At 51.4% G+C, this 22,904-nt stretch overlaps 2 protein-coding genes across 5 annotated transcripts in view; both read right to left on the bottom strand.

Annotated features, from left to right (window-relative positions):
• Nucleotides 1–460: 460 nt before the first annotated feature.
• On the bottom strand, nucleotides 461–4,284 carry GP1BB (glycoprotein Ib platelet subunit beta). The gene is made up of 2 exons (XM_063173416.1): nucleotides 2,773–4,284; nucleotides 461–2,075 (listed from the first exon to the last, which is right to left on the bottom strand). Exon 2 carries the CDS (start codon nucleotides 1,911–1,913, stop codon nucleotides 1,347–1,349), a length of 567 nt encoding a protein of 188 aa, XP_063029486.1. The 5' UTR covers nucleotides 1,914–2,075; nucleotides 2,773–4,284; the 3' UTR covers nucleotides 461–1,346.
• A 141-nt stretch (nucleotides 4,285–4,425) lies between these two features.
• The window catches only part of SEPTIN5 (septin 5), a 42,219-nt gene continuing 23,740 nt past the window's right edge, over nucleotides 4,426–22,904 (bottom strand). For 2 of the 4 annotated variants that reach the window (XM_063173412.1, XM_063173413.1), the window contains exons 3-12: nucleotides 15,006–15,102; nucleotides 14,413–14,499; nucleotides 13,723–13,846; nucleotides 13,484–13,618; nucleotides 12,684–12,801; nucleotides 12,268–12,369; nucleotides 11,298–11,394; nucleotides 9,924–10,059; nucleotides 8,292–8,394; nucleotides 4,426–7,982 (exon numbers count right to left, since the gene is read on the bottom strand). In XM_063173412.1, coding sequence (XP_063029482.1) covers nucleotides 7,926–7,982; nucleotides 8,292–8,394; nucleotides 9,924–10,059; nucleotides 11,298–11,394; nucleotides 12,268–12,369; nucleotides 12,684–12,801; nucleotides 13,484–13,618; nucleotides 13,723–13,846; nucleotides 14,413–14,499; nucleotides 15,006–15,102 — 1,056 coding nt within the window. In that variant the 3' untranslated portion in view covers nucleotides 4,426–7,925. Of the gene's footprint in view, nucleotides 7,983–8,291; nucleotides 8,395–9,923; nucleotides 10,060–11,297; nucleotides 11,395–12,267; nucleotides 12,370–12,683; nucleotides 12,802–13,483; nucleotides 13,619–13,722; nucleotides 13,847–14,412; nucleotides 14,500–15,005; nucleotides 15,103–19,330; nucleotides 19,415–19,461; nucleotides 19,644–22,904 lie in introns of those variants that run through there. The other 2 variants (XM_063173410.1, XM_063173411.1) reach the window with 2 other exon arrangements.

Below are 22,904 nucleotides of genomic sequence, written 5' to 3'. Positions count from 1 at the left end.
CCCAGCCTGCCCCATCCCCTGCCACCGGCTGTCCTGTCCCCACCGCTGCCAGCAGCCCCTGGGCAGAGCTGTTCTCGTGGCCGAGCTGCATTCAGTGTGAGCTGAGCGAGGAATGGACCCCCATGACTTGGGTTTGGGGGTGAAGGGCACAGGTCGTTCACCTGCTGGTCACCCCAGAGCCCGCTGCCCCCACAAACACCCTCCACATTCCAGCTGCATCACAAAACAAGCAGCCACAAAGCGGCTTTGGAAGAAACTCCCTGCTTCTCCTGGCCCATGGTAGAAGCCAGCAGCTGCCAAAGTTTAACTCTACGGTGCACTCCAGTAATTTCTCCACCTGCCCTCAGGATTTGTTTTGCTTGGCCCAAAGTCTGAGGGTTAGGAACAGTCTCAGGGAGCACAACAGCATGCAAGATACCCAGTGCTGAATAGAAAAATAAGCTCTTTACATCGTCGTGCATAATTTTATTTAAATTTTGCTTTATTTCAAAAATAATTAAGGGACACCATAAACAGCAGTAGGCACATCAGTGGGGTTTGTAGTCTGAGCCTCTCAAGACCAGATCTCTTGTGCCAAGCACCATAAAGGCACAGTCAAACAATTCTTGTCTTCGGGATGAATTTCTCATAAAGATTCAGGGCCCCAGTTTCACTCAATTAAGTCAGTATTAAAACTAAAGTAGACTGAAAGGAATGCAGATAAGGTAAAGTGAGTGGGCTTCTAGACATGCCCTCCCTCCCCCAGAAGAACACTGAAAAAGATGCATCAAGCAAGAAGACATTTCCTTTCCCCTTTCCTTGGGAAACCAAGGCAGGAGAAGACTAAATCCCTAGTCAAAAGCTCTTAATGCTGTCTGTGGTAGCAGAAGGAAATTATTTCTCCATTTTCCTAGCTCAGTACTCAAACAGTTTGCTGTCCACCTCTGTCCCCACCTGACCCAGCACAATCAGAAGCATCCTGGGAAATATGGCTGGAATGCTGTAGGAGGGGAGAGATCGAGCACTGGAGCCCCTATGACCTGTTTGAGTCAGTTCTGCTCACTGTAGTTTATGATTTCCTTAGTCTAACAAACCACTTCCAGCTCAGACAAGCAGCCAAGATCATGCTAAAGAATTTAAAGCATTGAAAAAACACAAGATTGATCCTTTAAGAACACAGAAAATGTCTGATCAGTTCAAGTCCTGCTTCAGATTGCAGTCAGGATTAGATGCTGTACTAAATTGTCCCCTCTGGGTGTCACAAACCACAGGACTTTGGCACAGCGTCCCCCAAAGGAAGGAGGGTCTTCTGTCTCGTGATGTTAATCATTGTTGGAGGGGTTTGTTGAAGAAGATACCCAAGGGTCTCACTGGTGGCCGAGTTCTTGGGTGGTGCTCCGGACTTCAGCGGTCATTCTCCGGAATTTCCGCAGGTAGACGATGATGAGGATAACCAAGATGGTCTGGAGGATAAGGAGGATGAAGAGGGAGAGCTGAGAGAGCAGAGCCAGGCTGCAGTACCAGTGCTGGCACGTGGAGACGATCTCATCCTCGGTCAGGTAGGCGATGATGCGGCCCTGCAGGTGCTCTGGGGAGCTGCACCTCACATCCCTGTACAGGCTGCGGTTCTGCTGCCACTGCAGCCAGGAGCGCAGGTAGAGGATGTCACAGGTGCATTCCCAAGGGTTGCCCTGCAGGTAGACTGCCTGGAGGCTCCTCAGGTTGTCAAAGAGCCCGTTGGGAATAGAGGTGAGCCTGTTGGAAGCGAGGTGGATGATTTCAGCCGAGGGACGGAAGGCAGTGGGCAGGTTTTCTACAGTCAGGTTTTTCAGTGAGCAGTCAGTGATCCTGGTGGTGCACCTGCATGGCACCGGGCATGTGGGTGTCACGAGTGGGAGGAAGCCAAGGAGGGACAAGAGAATTCCACTGTTCATTTTCACCTGCAAACACTTCCCTGGTGAGATTGGATGAGGTGGAGACCAGACACCACGCACTTTAGGGCTGACACCACAGCCAAGGTCTTCTGTTGTTTTGTTCTGAGGATAAGCTTCTAAAGTTGGGTGAATTTGGTGTCCTCCACTGGAGGCACGAGAGCTCTGAAAAGAACAGAGTTAAAAGAGAGAAAATTCCGGTCTCTCAGTATAGGTGAAGGAATTTTCATGGTCTTCCAACCCTGGATTTGAGGAAGGATATGAATACATGGTACTGGAAGGCTTAGCTGCAGCCATCAAATACATTTTCACTAGTCCTCAGAAGTGTAGAAGAGCTGCTTATGTTTTCACCATTACTGAAGGTGAATTTTATCAGGGTAGCCAAGAAAATTTCTATCAAGGAATCAAAAACTAGGATATGAACTTCCTCATGCCTTATCATAGCTCTGGATTACATCTGTAAGCAAAGCTTTGTTCATGCCAACTGCAAGAGGAGATTCAGAAATAAATCTACTGTTACCATGAGTAAAAAAAATAGCCTTTCCAGCCTTGAAAAGAAGTGATAAACAGTCTTTGGCTGCAGTGAAGGTGCTGACCGCTGGGGATGGAGGCCAGTGGAGTTTTTCATGCTAGACACTGCCCCAGCAGGTGAATAATCACCTGTGCTCAGAGACATGGGTCAACGAGCTTTTTATATGTTACAGTCTCATGCACTGCTGAACAGGAGCTGCTGTAACTTCTCCAGGAGAACAACTACACATACCTGCAACAAGGCAGCATTTTTCTGTGCTTGACAAATTGTAATAGTCAATCAATTAAATAAAATTTTTTAAAAGAGTAGAAGGTAGCATTATTGACTTACCAGAGTAGTTCAATCCTTGCTTTCTTGCTGTCTTTACAGCACCAGAGAAAGGTCTTGAGGCAGCCCAGCCAGTGCAGTGTGTGTGCAGAGCTCTGCTCCCGGATAATCCCCTTGCAGCTGGCTGGCAAGATAAGACTCAGCCTCATCCCAGGGACACCTCCCACATGGGGCCTTCCTGCAAGCCTGCTGCATGTCACCGGAAGCTGAGGCTTCATTGAGCAAGTCTTCCAAGAAAGGGGAGCTGACACTGCTCACAAGAACACATTGCTGGGTGGTAACTGTGATTCTGGGCCTCAACAGCCCAGGAACTCAAAATACACTTCAGACTGGAGGTGATGTTACTGCTTTGTACCATACTCCCTCAGCACTTTGGTTTCTCATCTCATCAGGAAAACTTGGCAGAGTGGTGACACCTAGAACTTTCTGGGTGCACACCCTCAGGTTTCCCTTGAAACAGGGACACAAATCCAGTTCTTATTAGTGAAAGATCTGCTGATAGACATGGTCTGCCAGTCCATCCATCTTTCCAGAGAAAGACTCTTCAGACTCTTGCATCCTCTCATGATTGTTATAGGGGTAAAATATAACTCTTGGCATTTCACTGTCAACATCAAAATAAAACTAATTGGATTTACAGGAAAGCCAACAGACTGGGAAAGGCAGTGCTCTGAGGAGCTACTCTTCAGGCAGCCAAGTGAGCCCAAAGCCCCTGACAAGTGCAGTTACTGAGAAAGACTGAGCACATGCTTTATTTAGAAGTTGCATTACACAAATACTTCAACAGGTAAGTCCAAGGACCAAAACTGCATTCAGGCAGAATCACATCTTCTCATGGCCATTGCATCTTCACAGACACTTCTCTGCCATCAGCCTGACCAGGCACACACTGCACTCCTTAGCCTAAGGCCACCAGAATCACATTATGGAACTGTTGCCCCATTGAACTGAATTCTGTTACATTGTGCTTTGGACATCCTAGAGACCAGAAATTATGAATGCCCTGAATGTCAAGAGAATTGAGGGTGCAAAAAAATTGCAGAATGTGGCCCTAACAAAGGGAAATCTTTTATGCTCTGAAGAAAACAATAAAACTTTAAATTTCTACAAAATTGGAGCAGATAATTCCAGTTGTTTCACTGTGGTGGCCAGGCAGAGTGGGGAAGATATCTTAGGCTAACAAACGAACCCAGTTTTTCCTGCAGAGTCTGCTTTCCACTTGGGAGCAGCTCAACTACAGCAGGGTAAGTTTGTTCAGCAAACTTACCTCACCTCATGTGTTCAGTGCTGTGTTTATTCACAGGCAGGTGTTCAGGCCAGGTGTGCCATGGAGCTGACCTGTGGCTCTGCCTGCAGCATGGACTTGGCAATGCTCTCCTGGCTACTTACAAACTGGATTTCCTGGGACTGGATCTTGCCCAGCTGACCATTGATGATTTAGATACCAATCCTAGGGAAGCTTGGATATAGAAGAACTTTCAAGATCATCCTGCTAGCTTCTGCAATAAACAGGCCAGAAATCCCATGCAGGAAACCTGCCTGAAACCTGCTCTGACTGAATTAGATAAAAGGAGAAACAGGGTCAGTTTTGCTCCCTCCTGCTCATAATGTATCACCAGTGCTGCTCAAGGGGGCTGAAAATGAAACAGAAAGAGGTTGGATTTTTGAATGTATTTATTTCACTGATCAATTCAGGTAGTAAACATTAATAATAATAACAATAATCATTTAATAAAATGGATATGTTTAAAAGGTTTCATTTTCTTTGTTCACAATGACAAAATGTTCAAACAGAAATTTACAAAAAAAAATATATCATTATAATAACCCAACAGATGGACAGGAAACATAGAGCCTAGGAATGGAGCAGGGGGTGAGGAAGGTGCATGGCAGGAGCAAGCCAGCATTGAAGCATAGCAGAGTTTGTGAGGAAGAGCAGGGAATGCCATTGCAGAGCACGAGTGGGAGCCCCTCCTGTGAGGGGAGGCATGCAAGGAGGCAGCAAGGACTGCACAGGCAGGACCAGCACAGCAGTGGCACACAAGGAGTTCATGCCATGGATCCATCCTGTCAGGCACAGGGGCCAAGATGTACCAACAGCCCCAGCTGCAGCCTGGATAGCTGTGGGTGGGACACCATCCCTGCAGCCACTCACTCAGCAGGGCAAAGCTTGGCAGAGGCATGGGAATGTGCCAGGGGTGCAGGGATTGTATGTGAGGCTGTGCAGGTTGCATGAGGGAAGGTGTTAAATTGCTTTTCTATCCACACTCCTCACTGCCAGAGCCACATAAGCCCCTTGTGTTCAGGGGTCTCTTCTCCACTTACTGTGAGAATTGATGCCACAGTACAACATACTCCTTAAATAAACAGATTCCACCTTCTGGGCCAGAATCTGAACCCCTGATGTCCCCAAAAATCAGTCTCTAATCCCTTTCCAAGCAGTCCCTAAATTCTGGCACTCAGGCCAAGGAACATCCTACAGAGACATGATTTCAGATACCATCACCCCTCTGTGGAAGCCATCTCTGGTGCCTCACTCCTGTGTGGTTTTTCCCAAATGCAACTTGAACCATATTTGCCAGCTGGTAGCCAAAGGCTTCAGCTCTCTGTAGAGGACAGGTTTGTGACCCTTGACCTGATGTAGGAAACACTGAGCTGAGCTGGTGGAGACTTCCCTAGGTGGAGGGATGGGCAGATCCAGCCTCAGCAGCCCTGCCTGTGACAGTGAGCCCTGTGCTTTCACCAGCACACAGCACCTCTGTGCACAGCCCAGCATCAAAGCTGTCAGCTGCTCCATGGCCATGCTAAAGGGAAAAGCTCTCCTTTATCTTCTAGGAATGAATCTGTTTGAAAGAGGAAAATCTCCAGGTGGACAGGGCTCATTTGCAACAGAACATCCTCCTCACCAAGATTTTGTAAGAAAGGAGGGGACAGGTTACTTCAAGATGTTTTCTTTTATGTCAGCACAGACAAAGCTGAGAACTCAGCTGTCCATCTTTTTGGAAAACCTGGAGGAAGCTCCTGTTTCAGGCTACTCCACTGCCCAAGTAAGGACATCATGCAAAGAAAGGCTGTACTTCCTCTCAGGTGCCTGAGTCCTTCTTGTTACTGAAGTCAAGCTGAATCCTTCTGCCCTCCTGGGATGGCACTGCCACTAATGAACCCAAAATAAGGGAGCATGAAAAAAAAAAACCCTGAACATTGTTGAACCCTGCTCTTGCCCAGCACACACAGTTCTGTGAAAGGGCTTCCATCCTTATTTTCTCCTTCCACATGGTGCCTTCCCCTGCCCCTGCAGCCCATGCACTGGCTAAGCAGAGTCTCTGTACAGTGAATAACTGGAACCAGCCAACCTACTCACCACCTGGACAAACCCTGACAGGGCTCTGAAGTCCCAGGGAGGATTCAGAAAAATGCAGTACCCAGTAACAGAACCTAGGGCCTGCTATTTCTGGCCAACACTGCTTCCTACCCAGGGAGATCTACTGGGGAGATCCAGAGATGGAGGAACAGATACAAAAGGGGAAAGGGGGCAGAGGAGTCAGGCAAGGAGCAAAGGGGCCCAGCCCATGGCTGCACTCCCTGGAGTCAGAGGGAAGCACCAAGTGTCTCTCCCTCCAACAGCCCTGACTCCTGTGAGCGTGGCAGTGCTGCTGGCAAGCCCTGCCCTGTCAGGCACATCACACTCCAGGGCTCTGCTCTGGCTGCACTCAAGTTAAAAATACTGCAGGAAGCAAGAACAGGACAGGAGCTGCTGCCCAAAGAGAGCTTTTATCTGTGCCCAGCAGACCCACCAGCCTTCCCAGCACTAGGGCAGGAAGAGCCAAGGAATAAGGAGGAGGAGAAGGGTTGAGTGCCCAGGGGAAAGGCAGGGGAGCAAGAGCCAAGCCTGCTGGGCTGTGCTCAGACCCACTCAGTGACAGTCCTGCACCTGCCAGGCTGACCCAACACCTGCCCACACAGACTGCCTGCAGATCTCTGTACAAGCCTACAACAACTGTCCCTTCCCCCAGGAGAAGCTTGGAGCCAGCAATGTGCTCATGGGACTGCAAAGCCTGGGGGTAGGGGACAGGTCTGCATTTTGGGTTGGATTTCAGCCCTAGGGCTTCTACCCCCTCCAAAGCAGTCTTGGCAAGTGCTCTGGATGCTACAGAGCTTTCCAGAGCAGACACTGAAGACACACTGCAAGTGATGACCAGAGCTAAACCTTGAAGCACCCTCACCCAGCTACTGCAGGGCCTTAGGGTTCCTCTGCCAATGCCTCCAGCCTGCTGTGGGAGGAAACCATGGCAGGCAAAGTGCTCACTCCCATCACCTCCTTGCAGGCAATAGTCAACAACTCAACTTCTCTGCCAGAAAGATGTAACTGAGAACAGTTTTCTTGTAACCAGCCTTGAGGCACTCAGTCTCTTGCTGTTCAGTGCAAACATCCTGGAGTTTTCTTGATAGGAAGAACAAAACCAACCAACTAAACAAAAAATCCATAAAAACCTGGACAGGATACCAGGCAATCATCAGTACTCCTGAGCAGGTCAGTGCACAGAGGAACCCCCAGCCCCAGTTCTCTGTGCCAGCACTGTCCCCAGGCTGAGAAGCAGCACAGGTCAAACTCACAGGAGGGTATGGCTGCCTTTACAATGCTTGTGCTGGCCCCAGACAAGGGGACAGGGACAGGGACACAGCACCTCAGTTGGGAGTAAACACCTACGTGCAGTGACACTGATACTTTAAGTTTGTACACCAGAGAAACCAGGACTTTAAATACCAGAGCATTCCCAAACAAGAGATTAGTACATAGGAAAGGGGAATTTTTTCTTTTCTTATTTTTTGGGATGCCTTAGAGACGTCCCAGGCTAGTTTCTTTAAAAAAAAAAAAAAAAAAAAAAAAAAAAAGAAAAAAAGGAAAAAAAAAAAAAAGAAACAAAACAATAATTATTAAAAAAGAAATACACATCAGTAAACTGTTAAGGGAACAGCCTCCTCCACAATCCAGCTGGTCTAAAAGCCAGCACTGCTGCTAATAAATTAGAGGGTGCGGGTGCAGCTCTTGCTCACAAGTCTCTTTACAACAGGAAACCTTTTCTAAATGTTCACAGCTCTTGCCAGGTCTCAGATGGTCGCTGGGGGATCCCCTCTGCCCTCCAGGTACCTGCCTCTCACTGATCCTGCATCTGCTGCTGCATCTTCTGCAGCATCTCTTGCATCCGCCGTAACTGCAGGAGACAGGAGAGAGAGTGAGAAAGGGAGCAGAGGATCCACACCTGGCACCCTTGGAGCTGGCAAGGGGATCCCTCAGGGAGTGTTAATTCCTGCCTGAGCACAGAGGCACCATGTCTGGGTGGAAGGGAGCTGTGTTTCCCTGACAGAGGAAGCCACAGCTTTTAACCCTGTCCTCCCCCCCAGGAGCCCACAGGGGGATGCAGGAGTGGGAGCCTCAGGACCACCTCTATGGGGCAACCCTGCAGAAACTCCTGAGCTTCCAGCTCCAGCATCCAGGAGGCACAGGCACAAATGGTACTCACCTCCTCATCCTTCATCTTAATCAGCTTCTCTGTCTCTGTGTCTGGTGTTGGGAGAGGCAGGATAGGAATGGGGCTTTCTATCCTGTTGTCCTGAGTCAGCTTGCTAGAGAGATGGAGAGAGGGGGGAAGAGCAGTCACTCATGGTCCAGGATGGCGGGCTTTGGTGTCACCACACAATGACTGTCACTCCCCAAGGTAGAGCCAGCAGCCATGCAGCATCACACACCCAACCAAGTGGAGGGGCTGTAGGACAATCCAGACCAGACCTGTGGAATGCACTTGGGTGGAGAATGAGACCTCCTGTTCAGCAGGTGGGAGACATGAGACAGGCCCAGCACAGCAGCTGCTCTAAGGGCTGGGGTGCTCATGACTGCAGGCAGGGGACACAGGAAGGAGAGGTTTTTCTTTCAAAAGACTGGAGCTCTCAGTACATGAGGAGGGAATGGTAGTAACCAAAGAAGCCTGGGCTGAAATTGGAACTTCACTATGTCATTTGCACGTGTTCACCACTTGGAGTCACCATTGGCTCATTGTTGATATAATTCCAGCCTTGGAGCTTAGGATCTCCTACTAAAACAGCTCCCTAGAACTGGCCCTGTGCTGGTTTTATGAAACTTGTCCACTGGCAAGGAACTAATCAGTACCAAACTGAAGCTTTCTCTAGGCATAGCAACCACTTTTTCACTGTGCTCTTCTTTTAATAGACACACAGCCTAACTAAATAGCAGCTGTGACACTGTTCACCCAGCTCTAGCATTTAACATAGTTATTTTGGGACTCCATATACTTGCTGCTGAGAAAAACAGGCTTGTCTGCTATGCAAAAGTACAGGGATACACTGTGTGTCAGGAGAATGTGCCAACCTGCACGTTGGCACACACTCAGGACTGCTCCTTGCTGAAGCACAGCCATTCTGCTCTGCAACGTGGCACACAGAGCTGCCCAGCCAGGGCTGGCAGGAAGTGAAGGGGATGGCTCACAACAGAGGAGCCAAGACCTACTTCAACACAAATTTTTTCACCAGTATATCAGTTATGGAAGAGAGAAGGAAAAGTAGAGGTCTCAAATGAGAAGCCTGTGAGTGTTCTCTCTTCTGTTTTCTGATCATTCTGACTAAAACCACAGAGCATCAATGCAAAGGGAAGACAATGCTGAGAAATCTTTGAAGATGTGTTGTGTTACTAACTGGCTGGGCCCTGTTGTCTGAGAAACAGCAGCATCCCAAGGGTCATGCTATTATTTAGACATAACTACAGACCACAGAATGCATTCCTGTTCAGCAATGCACACAGCTATCCCTCACCAGAGAGATGGTTTATCCCATTTTATTTCGCTGGATGTATTTCATCCATTGCTAGAAACAACTCTTCAAAAGAATCTCCAGGCCTATTTCTTTATATCTGCATGAGGATTCCTCAGACAGGAATGTGAATTCTCAGAAGCATTCCTGCCTTGGGTCCAGGCTGTGGGAAACATGCTTGGATTTGCTATTTTAGTTCCCAGCGCCATTCCTGGAGGCTGCAGCCCAGCAAGTCCCCAGTAGATCCACAGCCTCCACCAATGTGCTGTTGTGAGAGCAACCCCAGCTCCACAGAGGGTGGCAGACCCCTCCCGCCAGAGGTGGGGACCCACCTGGTCATTTGCTGGATGCACTGAGCTCGGTAGTTCTCGTAGTGGACATCACAGGTGACATCCTTGAGGTCGTGCATGTGGGTCCGGATCAGCATGTTCCGCAGCTTCACGAAGTCGCAGTGAGCCTGGTTCTCCACTGGGGAACCAACAACGGGAGAGTGCTTGGACATCACATCCCACCAGGCCTCTCCAGGGAGCCCCTTCTCAGCTCCTGGACACACAGACTGCACCAAAACCCCACCCCAGGGCTCCTTCCTCATCCTCCCTCACCACTGCCCTGGCACAGACCTCAATGGTGCCCTGCACTTCTCAACACTGAGGCCAGGCTGCTGAATGCCCCACGTTCCCAGGACCTTTTCTGTGTAAAAGGATGAATTAAGCACATACAGCAGAGCCCTGAGACAGGATCCCATGTAATGGGAGGTCACTGTTATAACCACAGTGAGCACAGCTACTGCTAGAGGTAAATTGCTTGTCTGATCAGAATTTAGGACTTATCAAAAGGCCCCTGTAGACAAAATCAGCCCCTGAGGGTCAAAGCCAAGAGCAGGCAATGGAGAGGTGAAAGAGCTGCTGTTGCCATGGGGAGCCTGGCTCCAGACAGCACTGTGGGAAGCACTGTGCTGCTGTGATGATCTCCATTTGCCTCTCTGCAGGGCTGGGGAAAACCAGCTGTATCAGGCACAGGGGTTCACAAACATGATCCCATTGCCAAATGCCAGCATCCTAACAGGCACAGCCCACTCTGGAGCCATTGAGGGAACAGGGCCAACAGCTGAGCAGCTCAAGCAGCCAGCACCAGCCCATGAGTGCAAACACAAGCTTTTGGGATCTAAAGCTGCAAGGTCTTAAAGCAACAAACCAGCAAGGGCAAATCAGCAAAAGCCATTCCAGAGTTACTCTGCCTAAGGGCTTTATGGAATTTCTCTCTTTAGAAGGAAAGAAAGTGGGAGACAAACACTGTGCATCAGCACAGCCTCCAGCCCAGCAATTCCAGCACTTACAGGAGCAGCAACAGAGGAGGCAGAGCATAAGGGTTTCTGATTGTTTGGCTGAGGGCAACAGCTTCTCCCCAGAAAATAAACAGGCAATGCCCAGCCTGCCCTGCTTAATGAGAAGCCATGTCTTAGTGCACATTAAAGCTTAGGCATTCATCCATTCACACTGGAGCCTCTCTTCCTCAGTCTGCAGTGGGAGGGTTACTGATACACTCCCAGCAACACAAACCTCCTGAGCCAGTCCCAGTGCCTCTGTCTCTACCCTACCTTGTGCCAAAGGTGGCACAGACAGTCCCAGCTCTCCCCTGCCATGCCTGTCTGTCCTTGTCCCATCCCTGCCTGTCCCTCCTCCCAGTGCTCCCAGCTCCAAGCTTACCTTCCACAATGCCCCAGGGGTAGAGCCGTCCCCGGACCCGCTGGCCCTTGGCCTCCACCACGGTGTTGCTGCCGATGACGGCGAAGGGAGCGCTCTCCTGGAACAGAGGCACCGTGAGCCCGCTCAGCCCATGGATCCCTGCTCCAGGGGCCAAGCTCAGGCACAGCACAACAGCAGGAGGAAGGTGCTGGTAGGAAAGGACATCCACATGTGCCACAGAGCAGGGTGCCACAACCCAGCTGCAGAGAAAAGCCTAAAGCACTGGGATCTACAGGCAGCCTGGTTCCCAGCCTGAGCTCAGCTGTCCTGAGGGAAGCTGTGTCTCTGCAGGTGCCTGCATCCCTTCATTAAGGGGAAGCTCTACAAGGAAGCCAGAGCAAAGAGGCTGGGACACCAAGCAAGTATGCCAAGAGCAGGAATGTACAGACTGTGCTCCTCTCTGCTCAGAAGGGAGTCAAAGCCCATTGCCTGCCTCTGACAGGAGAAACAAGGCCATACTGCATGCACACACAGGCTTGGGAGGCAGTGAGGAGTGGGCTGCTGGGGCCTCCAGATACGCCTCTATGACCAGGTTGTGCCCCCCAATGCAACTAATGTGTCACAGTGCAGTGGTGCCTAATCACTCACAAATCTCTCCTCCTTGCTGATGGCATCACCCACAAACAGGGGCTCAGAACTGCTGTACCCAGCTTTCATCTTAAACACACACGCTGGGGCAGATGGAGGAAAGACTGACACTGCCTGGAGGGAGAGCAGAAGGGCTGTGAGTTCATGCCACATTTGGCTTCATGGCACCAGCAAGGACATCAGCACCTTCTCCAGGCCATCTGCCACATGAGCCAAGGCTGTTCCCTGGGCAGCAGCAGCACAGGCCTTCAGCACAAGCAGGACAGCTCTGGCTCCTTCTGGACTCCTTCCTCCACATATCCATGAGCCTGATTCCCCAGACCCTGCTGAGCTGATTCCTTACCTTCAGCTCTCTGTCTTGCTGCTTGAACTCCTCATCTTCATCAGAGTCACACTCAGGAAATTGATACACTTTAATGCCAAATTTGTCAATCTCTTCCCGGATCTATGTCCATGCAAGACAAAAGGATATAAAACTGAGCAATACAGAAATGCTGGGTTTATTCTATTTGTGCTACCATGGTTTGCTATAGCCTACAGATGGCAAAAGGATTTGATGTTTCTTCTACAGTCAGCCTCTCTGCTGAGAGCAGAGCATGGCTGCAGTTGTATGTGCAGATACTGTGTATTTGTGTGTGTATATACACACACAAACATGCTGTACAGACACACAAATACATATATGTCTATCTGCCCTCCCTCCTCAGCTCATCCCTGCCCCTACTTCAGGTATAACCCTGGACAGAAGGAGCATCTCACCCTCTCCTTCAGCTTCCGGATCTCGGAGGGGATCAGGCAGTCAGCTTTGGCAATCAGGGGCACAATGTTCACCTTCTCATGCAGAGCCTTCATGAACTCAACATCCACAGGCCTCAGCCTGCAGCAGGGATGAGGGACACTGTTAGCAAGGACACACTGGGCAGTTCCCCCTCCAGCCTCTGTCACCCCCCCAGCACAAAGGGAAAAGGACAGTGCTGTCACAGGAGCCTGCAGCAGCACTGGGACAGCCCTCAGCTAGGGCTGTACCTCCAGGAAAGCTCTCTGAGCTGCTGAGTGTCTCCTACAGACACTGGCTGGGTATTTGCTCCCTTGCAGGCCAAATACTGCCCAGGTCACAGCCTGGGGTCTCCCTCCAGCTGTCCTGTACCACAGGCAGCCAACACAGCCCCTTCAGCTGCTCCAGGCTAGGCTGACACATGAGCCAGCAAGGGGCAGGAACTTAAGGCAGCTTAAAACTCCCTTTCCTACACATCAGTCCAGCTTAGCTAGATAGGAACATACAAGTCTGCATGGCATTATTTCTCCTGATTTTCAAATCAGGCTGTAAGGCCTGAGGGAGATCTGCTCTGTCTGTTCACAGGCTGTCTGTCCTGCCAGTGAGGGGAAGGGAGTGCTGTGATGCTTAGCAGAGGGAGAACATCCAGACAGCTCCTCTCCTGTGCAAACAGCCCTGCCAGTGTACAGGCTGCTACAGGGCAATCCTGGGGCACAAGGGTCTTCCCTTATGAGTCACCCTGAGACACTGAGTCACCCCCCAGGCCTGGAGTGTGGGCTCTCACCCGTGCCCAAAGGGAGAGATGAAGTAGAGGCAGCAATGCACTCGGTTGTCCTGGATGTTCTTCCGGTTCAGGCCACTCTCATCACGGAAATACTGCTCAAACTGCTGGTCAATGTAGTCAGTGATGGGCTTCCAGCTGGGAAGGGCAATTCAATCAAAACAAAATCATCAGTAGTGTCTCCTGTCTCCTAATGACTGTGAGGTCAAGGACTAAAAGGAAGGCAGCAGTGCCCTGCTCACCACTCAGTGTTGTTAACAGCATCTCCAAAGCCTGGTGTGTCCACTATGGTCAGCTTCAGCTTGACACCCTTCTCCTCAATGTCCACTGTGTGCTTGATGATCTCCACTGTCTGGTTGATCCTCTCTTTGAACAGGAGCATGTGAATTAAAGCCAGACAGTAATGCTGGGGGTCCCCACTACACCCATGACAAGCCAGCTCCTTTTTACCACTGAAAACAGGGAGTAACACAGGTTTCAAAAACCCCAGATCATGTTCTATGGAGCCCCAGGAGGGTGGTACTGCAGGGGCCAGCAGCAGGCAGACAGACTCCAAGAAGATCCACAAACCTCTGAAGTGCCTGTAGCTCAGCTGTTCTGAACATTTTGTCCAGTCATTGGGGAAGGGGAATCCCTACCATACTCCAGCATCCAAGAACAAAAGACAAATCTCAATATCTCATCCCAAACATCTCATCCCCAATAGCTCATCCCAAACAGCTGCTCTGCAGCTTCATCTTCCCTTCAAAGGGAAGGGCCCTACAGCCAAATTGAGTTTTTGCTCAATTCTGTGTGCCTTAGCAGACACAAAAGAGAGCAGAGCCAAACAAGAGGGCTGAGATCCAGCCAAGCTTATAGTTGCTGCTGGAGCAAGGAACCAAAGTGCTAGTCCTTAGGACAGTCCCATTCACCCTGCTTTGCCCCCAACTTACCCTCTGCATTGAGGAGCTTTCTGTCTTTGTAGAGGTCTGTCAGGAACAGGCTATTCACCAGCGTGGATTTGCCCAGGCCCGACTCTCCTAATTGACAGAGCACAAAGGGGAGGAGGAATAAGCAAGCAACATGACCCACTAATTGACTTACAAATGAAACTTTGAACAGGGCTTTGAATCCTGAGCCAGAGGAAGCAAGAGAGACAAGCTGTCAGGAGCTGTTTATTGGCACTACATTTTTTCCAGGAGTGGAAAGACTTTTGCTGCAAGATGTCTCAATCCATGTAAAAATGTGATCTCCCAGCTCCCTGTTCTTTCTTTCCCTCCTTCCCTGTTCAGCCCTGCCTTCACCACCCAGAGCAATCACTGCTGGAGGAAAAGCTTGCTCGAGGGGGTTATGAGGGGTCAAGAGGGGCCTGTTCCTGCTGGGGGAACTCCACAGGCTGGGGAGCAAAGCAAGGCCTGAGACAAGGACCAGAACAGAGTGAGGGGAGGATCAGGTGCTATGGGAGCACCCAAGGGAAGTGAGGAGAGCTGGTTCCCTCCACATCCCCACTGTGTGGCCCAGCCACCCCATCCACGGGCAGTCTCACCTGCAACCATCAGGGTGAAGTCAAATCCCTTCTTCACGGATTTGCGGTGCACCTGGTTGGGCAGGGTGGCAAAGCCCACGTACTGCTTCTCATGGTCCTGTGGGGCACAGGTGGATGGCAGCAGGTCAGAGTGTGCCACCCCTTCTGCCTGAGCCTCACATAGTGAAGGGAGTGGGACTCAAAAAGCCCCTGGGGCAGAGCCAAGGGCTGGAGGAGAGGCGGGTCCCTGTCCTGGCAGCAGTGCAGGGCAAGGCACACACCTCCTCTGGGCTTAGGGACTTGGCCCTTCCCACAGGTGGGCACAAAGGGACATGTCCCAGCCACAGCCCTGCTTGGCTGCTCTCCCAGCAGCTTCCCAGCACAGAGAGCACAAGGGAAAAAGCACATCACATCCCACCATTCCCAGCAGAGAGCACATCCCACCATTCCCAGCAGAGAGCACATCCAGGCTGCTGACAGACAGCCTTCCTAACTCTGCTTCAGCTGCACAGTCACAGGCTCCCTTCACAACAGGGTCACCAAATGCCACCTCTCCCCAGGTCATTTCCACATCCCTCCCTCCAGAGGCACATGTGCTACATGATGGAGAGCTCTGTAATTAGCACCCTGGAGCTTGCACAGTCCTGAGCCGTGTCTAGAGGAAGGTACAGTGGCTCAGCTTCTGCTTGACCTGAGAGGGGATTATTTCTTGCTGTGTCACAGCCACTCCTGGCTGAATAAGAGGAAATCCTGAGTAATCTCTTGTGTTATTTCTGAAGAGACCAAAGTTCAAGGAGCATGGGAAGTGGAAGGATGTGAAAATATTGATAATAGAACTAGGATGATTTTGGTGAGGGTATGACTTTTAGTATTACTGGAGTGTTACCTACCACCCAACCACCCCCAAGAAAGAGCCCCTTGTCACTGAGTGCTCCCTCACAGCACAAATCCACAGGCATCTCACAAGCATAGCATACTCTGTACAAGCACACTAAGCCATTCACAAATGCCTGAGCTAGATAGACTCTGCATTTCACTGAATATAATGATACCACTGGGATTCACACCACAGACACATCCACGGAGCCAGGAGTTCCTCAAAACTGGCCCTAGCTCCTATTCCATGGATGCTTTCAAGCACATGACTGCCCTCACCCATTCTCCAGGCACAGCAGGGAGCACCTCTGTTCCCAAGTTTAACTATCTCCATTCCTGAGCCACACTCTCAAAGAAATACAAAATATGATCCATATTTTGTGCTAAGCTTAGGGCAATGCTGACTTGCACCTATTTCCACACTGCAGGTGGGCAATGTCACTCCTAGGCAGCTCTCTACAGCTGCATGTCCCCCTGTGTGAGAATCTCTGGGCATCCTCAATCTGACAGACTGCAAAGTTCCACTGGGGACACTGAGAAGGGAAGACAGAGTCTCCTCCTCCCAATTTATGGCTGCTCTGGAGCTGCCCACTGAGATGGAACAGATGTGGCTGACGGCCATGGTGGCCCAAGGACTCTGTCCTTTAGCACTGTCACTGCCTTCTGGCAATTGAGGCTTGGTTTGGATCTGAAACTTGGTCATTTTAGCCCTGAGTGATTGTGGGTTCTGATCTCCCTCACCTCCCATAGCTGAAGCAATGTTGTTTCATCACCCCACTGTCCAGAAAGGCAGGAAAGGACAGAGAGAAAACTAAACTAGAGCTGTAATGGCTGATCTAAGAGGCAGTGACATCCCCAGCACTGCAGTGGGACCCCGGGTGATGAGTGATGGCAGCTCTGATAAGCTGCATGCAGCAGAGAAATGCCTGCCTGGGGGACACCACAAACTGTCATCCAGAGGACTCAGCAAAGGGCAATGAGGTGTGCAAAGCAGAGTGAGAAACGTGATAATGGCAGGGTCACAAAAACAAGGAAGAAGATTCTGCTTCCAGCTCTGTCTCAGCACCAGAGCTGTCTCCCAGCTGCTTCACTCCCTGGTCAAACACATCCATGAGCACAGCCAAAGTGGACATGGAACAGCCAGCTCCTCCAGTAAAAGGTCCAGGGTTTCCCAGCAAGCACCACAAATATATAACATACTTCCCTTTTGTGCTTCTCCTGCCCTGATCTTTACCAGACTTTGGAAAGACAATGATCACCTGCTCTCTCCAGTGACTTGACATGTGAAATAGTACTGGTAATGTGCTGATGAAACTGCGGCTGAGGCTTGGGGTGTGTTTCTCTTGTTTTGCTTGGTTTTAAACCTAGATGACTAAGGGCTGACAATGGAGACACTGGGGAGCTGCACCCTAGTGCAACTCCACTTCTGCCAGGTGTAACTGGCTGAACCTGATCTCTCATTTCTGTTCAGCCCATGGATTTGCTGTACCCTTGGTTGCCTCCCCATAGCTCTGTGGAATTATGATATTCAAAATCAGCAAATCCCAGCTGGTGCAGGGACCCTGCCCTTTACCCATGACTCATGCAGTCATTTCCCCTACTGAAGGGAAGGTCAGTGCTGAGTGCAATACCAACAGAAGAGCTTCCCTCACTATGGGAGGCAGCCAGACCTGTGAGGGAAAAAACCCTGTCCCCAGCCATGGACACACTGCAGGGCCCTGTCAAGGGTGAAGGCAAGAGACCCAAAGTGAGTTGTGAGGAGGGATCCCCTTCTTGTAACAGCCCTCCCTCAGGAACAGCAGCATGGTCTCTGCACCAGCCTTGTGGTTCTGCAGGGTGTCCATGGCTGGTCAGATGGCTGTACCTCCACCTCTGCCAGCATGGCAGCATCAATATGGCACTTAAGGAGCCCAAGTAGCCTCCTGAGCCTGGTGTCTGCCTTGCTCAAAGCTCTACACCACTCACCACCTCCAGGTACTACCTGCAGAGCAAGCCTGCATGGGGTGGAGAGGCTGGGAGGGCTACTAACAGAGACAGGGGGCTTTCTGGGTTATGAAAAGCTAAAATCCATTGATTAGATGAGAGGCTTGGACAGAGGGAGTTCCTAAATGCATCACAGCCTTGTGCTCTTGACCCTCACAAGCGAGGTCCCATCAAGCTGACAAGAGCCAGGACAGCTGGTTCCTGCACTGCGCTTCCCTTGCCACCTCCAGCTGTCAGGAAAGGGCCTCGGCCAGCCAAGCCAGCAGCACTCTGGCACAAGGAGCCCCTCTCCCACTGCCTGCTCCATGCTGCTGCCTTTGTTCCCACAGCCACGTGCCGGGGAACGTGCCTCACACACCACCACAGAGGCCACAAAGAGCTGTGGCCAATCTTCGGGACCCTGTCACAAACCAAAGCACTCCAGGCCAAGAAAAACACACCCATACTCTCCCTTGGCACCCGCTTGCTGATTCACCAGACATTACAGGAATGTCACATCCTCACATCCTCTAACACCCAGCTGAGGTGGCCAGGGCTCCCCTGGCAGCCAGTGCTCTCCCTGGGAGTTCAAGCCAAGCAACAAAGCCCTGTGTGGCCTCAAGCCCCGTTCATGTTGGGGGCATAGAAACACTCAGGATGTGTTGCACAGAGGAGAAGCTATCCTGGTACTGAGGTGTCCACAGGGCTGTCTGCACCTCCCAGGCAGAGTACGGCCTCCATCACTGCTGTCCTTCCCTCACCTCTCTGCTGGATGCGCTGTTTAAACCAACCCAGATCTCACGTGACTTCATTCAGCCTGGGGATAAAAGGGGCCTTGCTGGGTATATTCAAAAGGGCTAAAATTAAACAATATGGGACCACAGCAAATTTGAAGAATAATCCGTGTCAAGGTCTGGAGCAAGCCCCAAAAATGACGGAGCTGTGCTAAGACCCTGGTGCCTCTGCCTCTTCAGGGCGAAGGGGCCCTGTCGGTGTCACAGCCTTCAGCACAAGCCATCCAGCTCCCTCCGAGCCAGCCCTTCCTGCAGCCTGTCCCCTCCGGCCAGGCACGGCCGCCACATCCGCGTCTGCACGGACCAGCACAGCCCAGCCCTGCAGGAGAGGCAGAACATTTGCTTCCTTTCATTGCAGAAAGCTGCATAAATTCATAACACAAACAGCCCCCGAGGCATCTGCCACGGACATCTGCTCCTCGGGCCTGGGGCTGAGCACAGGAGAATCGGCAAAACCATTCGGCCACCAGCATTTGCTGAAGAGAAGGAAAGCGGCCAGCAAAGCACAGCATTAACACTGTTAATTAACACAAATCGGAGTGCGTGTGGGCACACATAGCGCTGCTGCCCTGAGCCCCCCCTCCCCCCCCCATGCACGCACACGCCATTCAGGCAGGGAATCACTGCATCAATAACCGCACAAAAGCGCCGCGCATCTCCCCCCTGCCCTCGGTGCTGCTCCCCTCCTTTCCGTGCCCCTCGTCCCCCCCTTACCGGCGGCTTCCCGCTCCTCTGCTCCTCAGAGGTCTCATCTTGTGCTGCGCGCGTCTTCTCGGGCACCATCCTCCCCCCTCCTGTCCCCGCTGCTCCCCGGATCGCGCAGTGCTATAAATACATCCCTGTACCTTCAGCTTGCCCGGGTGGCTTCGCTGTGCCTGCGTCCGGGGAGACAGCAGCCGCTCCACTAACCGCTCCTGAATAATGATCGAATCCATAACCGCGGCTGGCAGGACGGACGGACAGCCACGGCGGGCCAAGGGAAAAAACCCCAACCCATGTGTTCCTTCCCAGCCTTCGCTAAATCCATGCGGCAGCCCCCCCCGCCTACGCGTGCACACACACGCAGGGCTGGCTCGGCTCGCCTCGGTGCCGAGGCGAGGAGGAGAGCCGAGGAGAGGCGAGGAAAGGCGAGGAGGCTCCCAGGCAGCTGCCCGGGATTTCCTGCCTCCGCCTGTGCCGCGGGAGGAGCCTGCCAGCGAGGACAGGACAAAGGCCACCGCGGCCGCAGGCCAGAGGCGACGTCTCTGCCCCGCCAGTGTCCCGCGGAGAGGCTGCGCACGTACCGGATGCTGTCCCTGCCATCAGCCTGACTCCCCGTGACAGATGGGCCTATTCAGATGCAGGATTTCTTACATACCCTGCCTGATGCAGCCCAGACAAAGGTTTGCTGGAGGAAACCTGCTCTCAGCAAAAAACTGCTGCTTCTGGTTGTGTGGGTGAGGGCCTCAAGGGTCCACAAAGCCCCCAAAAAGCAGGGTTCAAATACAACCCCCAGATCGCAGTCCTGCTTGACGTGGCTCTGTCCCCACGTGGTGCAGGCTCATCTCTGAATCCAACTGGAATAGCAGCAGATGCATTCTGGATCTTACACAACCATTCAAGCTCTGAAGACGTTTCAGAATAAGGAAGTATCTGTGTGTTCATTAAGCAGATGAACCCAACCCAACAACAGCCCAGCACACCAAAAAGTTAATCAAATCTCACATCTGGGTTCTGAACCTTTCTATAAAATATACCTTCCAGCTTTTCTAGAAGAAACTGAACAGGAATTTATATTAAACAGACAAAAGTTCCTAATTTCATATAATCACACCATTCTGGAAAGCAGGGGGTTAGTACCACAAGCTGTATAATGAAGTGACAATACCACAGCATGTATAATGAAGTGACAGAGATGACAGCACTGGTGGTGCTGGAGGAACCTGTCCCTTGCCTCACAGGTTCTTGAGCAGCTTTCTGCTCACCAGTGGGAAGGACACAGGCTGCAGCCATAATCCTGCCTTGCTCTCAGCCAGAGCTCCTGCTGCTTCTCTGGGACCTGCAGGACTCCAGCAGTGACTCCACTGAGTGCCAGACCAGCAAGGCCTGCCCTGGTCACCTTGGGCCACAGTCCAGGGCCTCCACCATGTACCCCCAGTCTGGCTGACACCAGGGTCTGTTATAAGGTACTGAGTCACTATAAGGTCCAGTGGCCTGAAGTCTGGAAACAGCTGTGAGTGTGCAAATGAAAGAAGAGGGGAATCCCCCCAGTGTTTTATCTACACTACCATCCTATAAGCTGATGGAGGGTGATGTCAGAAGTCAAAGGTACAAGGTCCTAGAGGCTGATAAAAACAAATGGAGGAGAACTGGGAAACACTCCCAGAGCAGGAAAATCCCTGCCATACAGCTGTCATACCATATGCATGAAACCCTTCTCCAAACCACCCTACTCTGCCATCAGCATCCTTAATTACACCCACTGAGTTTTGTTCCCAGTTGTTTCTGTGGGTGGCAGTCAAGCAGAAGGCCTGGACTGAGATCCAGGTGTGGCAGGAATTGCCACTGCTCAGAACACTTCCCTGTTTGGCAGCTCTGTCCTCCCTCTGCTGCATTGCTCCATTCCCCAGGGAGCTGACAGCCCTGCATTGGTCTCCCTGCTCAGTGGTAGGTCAGGCCATGCTCATGACACCTCTTCTTCCTCCTAGATTCACCTAATCCACGTTTTCCAGGACTGGGGCACTCTCCCACCAGGGTCTGGAATGGGCACATGACTGAGAAGTGACAGCACCATGCTGCCTGCACTGGGCAGCTAGAGCAATGGCTTGCGGCACACCCAAGGTGCATCCAAACCTTCTTAAGATAACAGGAGGTTTCACCAGTCCTTCCACACCATAAACCACAATAGCTGCAAGCAAACCCTTTTCAACTCCCATGAATTCCCATGGCTTGGAAAACTGTTGTCTGAGTACCACAGGCCACATGGCCACCAACCACAAGCATCTTCCAAAGGCACATGGAGACATGCTGTGTCCCCAGCAGCCCACTGCACCAAATCAGAACATTCTTTTGGGCTGGCATCACAGATGAAGTCGACAACGATTTGGTTGCAACAAAACCACAGTGTTGTTCATGGCCCCAGGAGCTGTGCTGACAGTGCAGGGAGGAACAAGGAACGACTGTCTCCTGAGTGCCTTGAGCTCTCACACATCACACATGCTCTCAGGACTGGCAGCCAGGGAGGAATTCCAGTCAGAAGGCCATGCCTGGCAACTCAGAGAACAGCTCAGGAAAAGAAACAGTAGAGTAGGTCTTGGCTACAGAGATCATCTTAAGACTGAGTGGCCAGTGCTATAGCTTCCAAAGTGCTGAAGGACATTCAACTGCTCTCAGCCTCTCCTGTCCCTCCTAGAGACAGGAGAGATGCTCATCTGGCATCCTCAGAGTCACCAAACCATAAATGACAGACTCCTTTGTGTCCCTCAGATGTGCTTCGTGACACACCCAAAGCTGTTGGCTCAGGCTGATCTGTGTCCAAACTTCCCAAAGACAGCCAAGCCAATCTTGTTTTGCCCCTGTCCTTTCTGATCACAATCCTTTTTCCAAACAGCCCCTAGAAATGCCCAGTGTAATTCCTGGTCTGCTCCTCCAACAAGAAATCTGATGTACACCATCCTTAAAAGAAGAAACACAGAGCACATCTCGTGAAGCATGCAGCTGAGCTCAGCAGGGAAAAACTTGGCATTTCCAAGACCTAGAGCAAATCCAAAGTGTTTTCTTCCACTGGCACCTCTGAGCTCCTCTCCAGGCAGCAGCTCAGGAGTCAAACTGGCTGCAGGGTCCAGGTTTCTGAGTGTCAGAGCAGACAACCCCAACCTGACCGGCCCCAACCTGCCAAACAGTCAGCAAAGGCAACACAGACTTGGGGTGCACCAAGTCCTTCCCACCTCACAGACCAGTTCTTTGTGAAACTGTGACAGCAGGGATGTCCTCCCTCCACCTGCAGGGGAGCTGTTTCCAGGCAGAGGTGCTGGGGCTTAGGGACTGCAGTGCTCAGGCTCCATCCTTGGAGCATGTCATGGGAGGAAAACTCTTCAGTCTGATCCAGACAGATGCTCTAGAGCAGGCAACAGGGTCCCACCAGGGATGCACCCAGCCAGCCTGGCCTGCATGGAAGAGTGGTGAAACTGCTTATCCATGGCTTGGCAGGGTCACACAGTCACGTAATAACAGCATTTATGTTTCTTCCTCTGAAACATCTAAGCTATTTTCAGTATTCCCCACAGAAGGGAAATTTTCTTTCTGGCTG

Source organism: Melospiza melodia, chromosome 20 (genome assembly GCF_035770615.1).
Source record: "Melospiza melodia melodia isolate bMelMel2 chromosome 20, bMelMel2.pri, whole genome shotgun sequence".
NCBI classification, from domain to species: Eukaryota; Metazoa; Chordata; class Aves; order Passeriformes; family Passerellidae; genus Melospiza; species Melospiza melodia.
The sequence above is the reverse complement of the archived record's forward strand: the minus strand, read 5'-3'. Positions and strand labels throughout refer to the sequence as shown.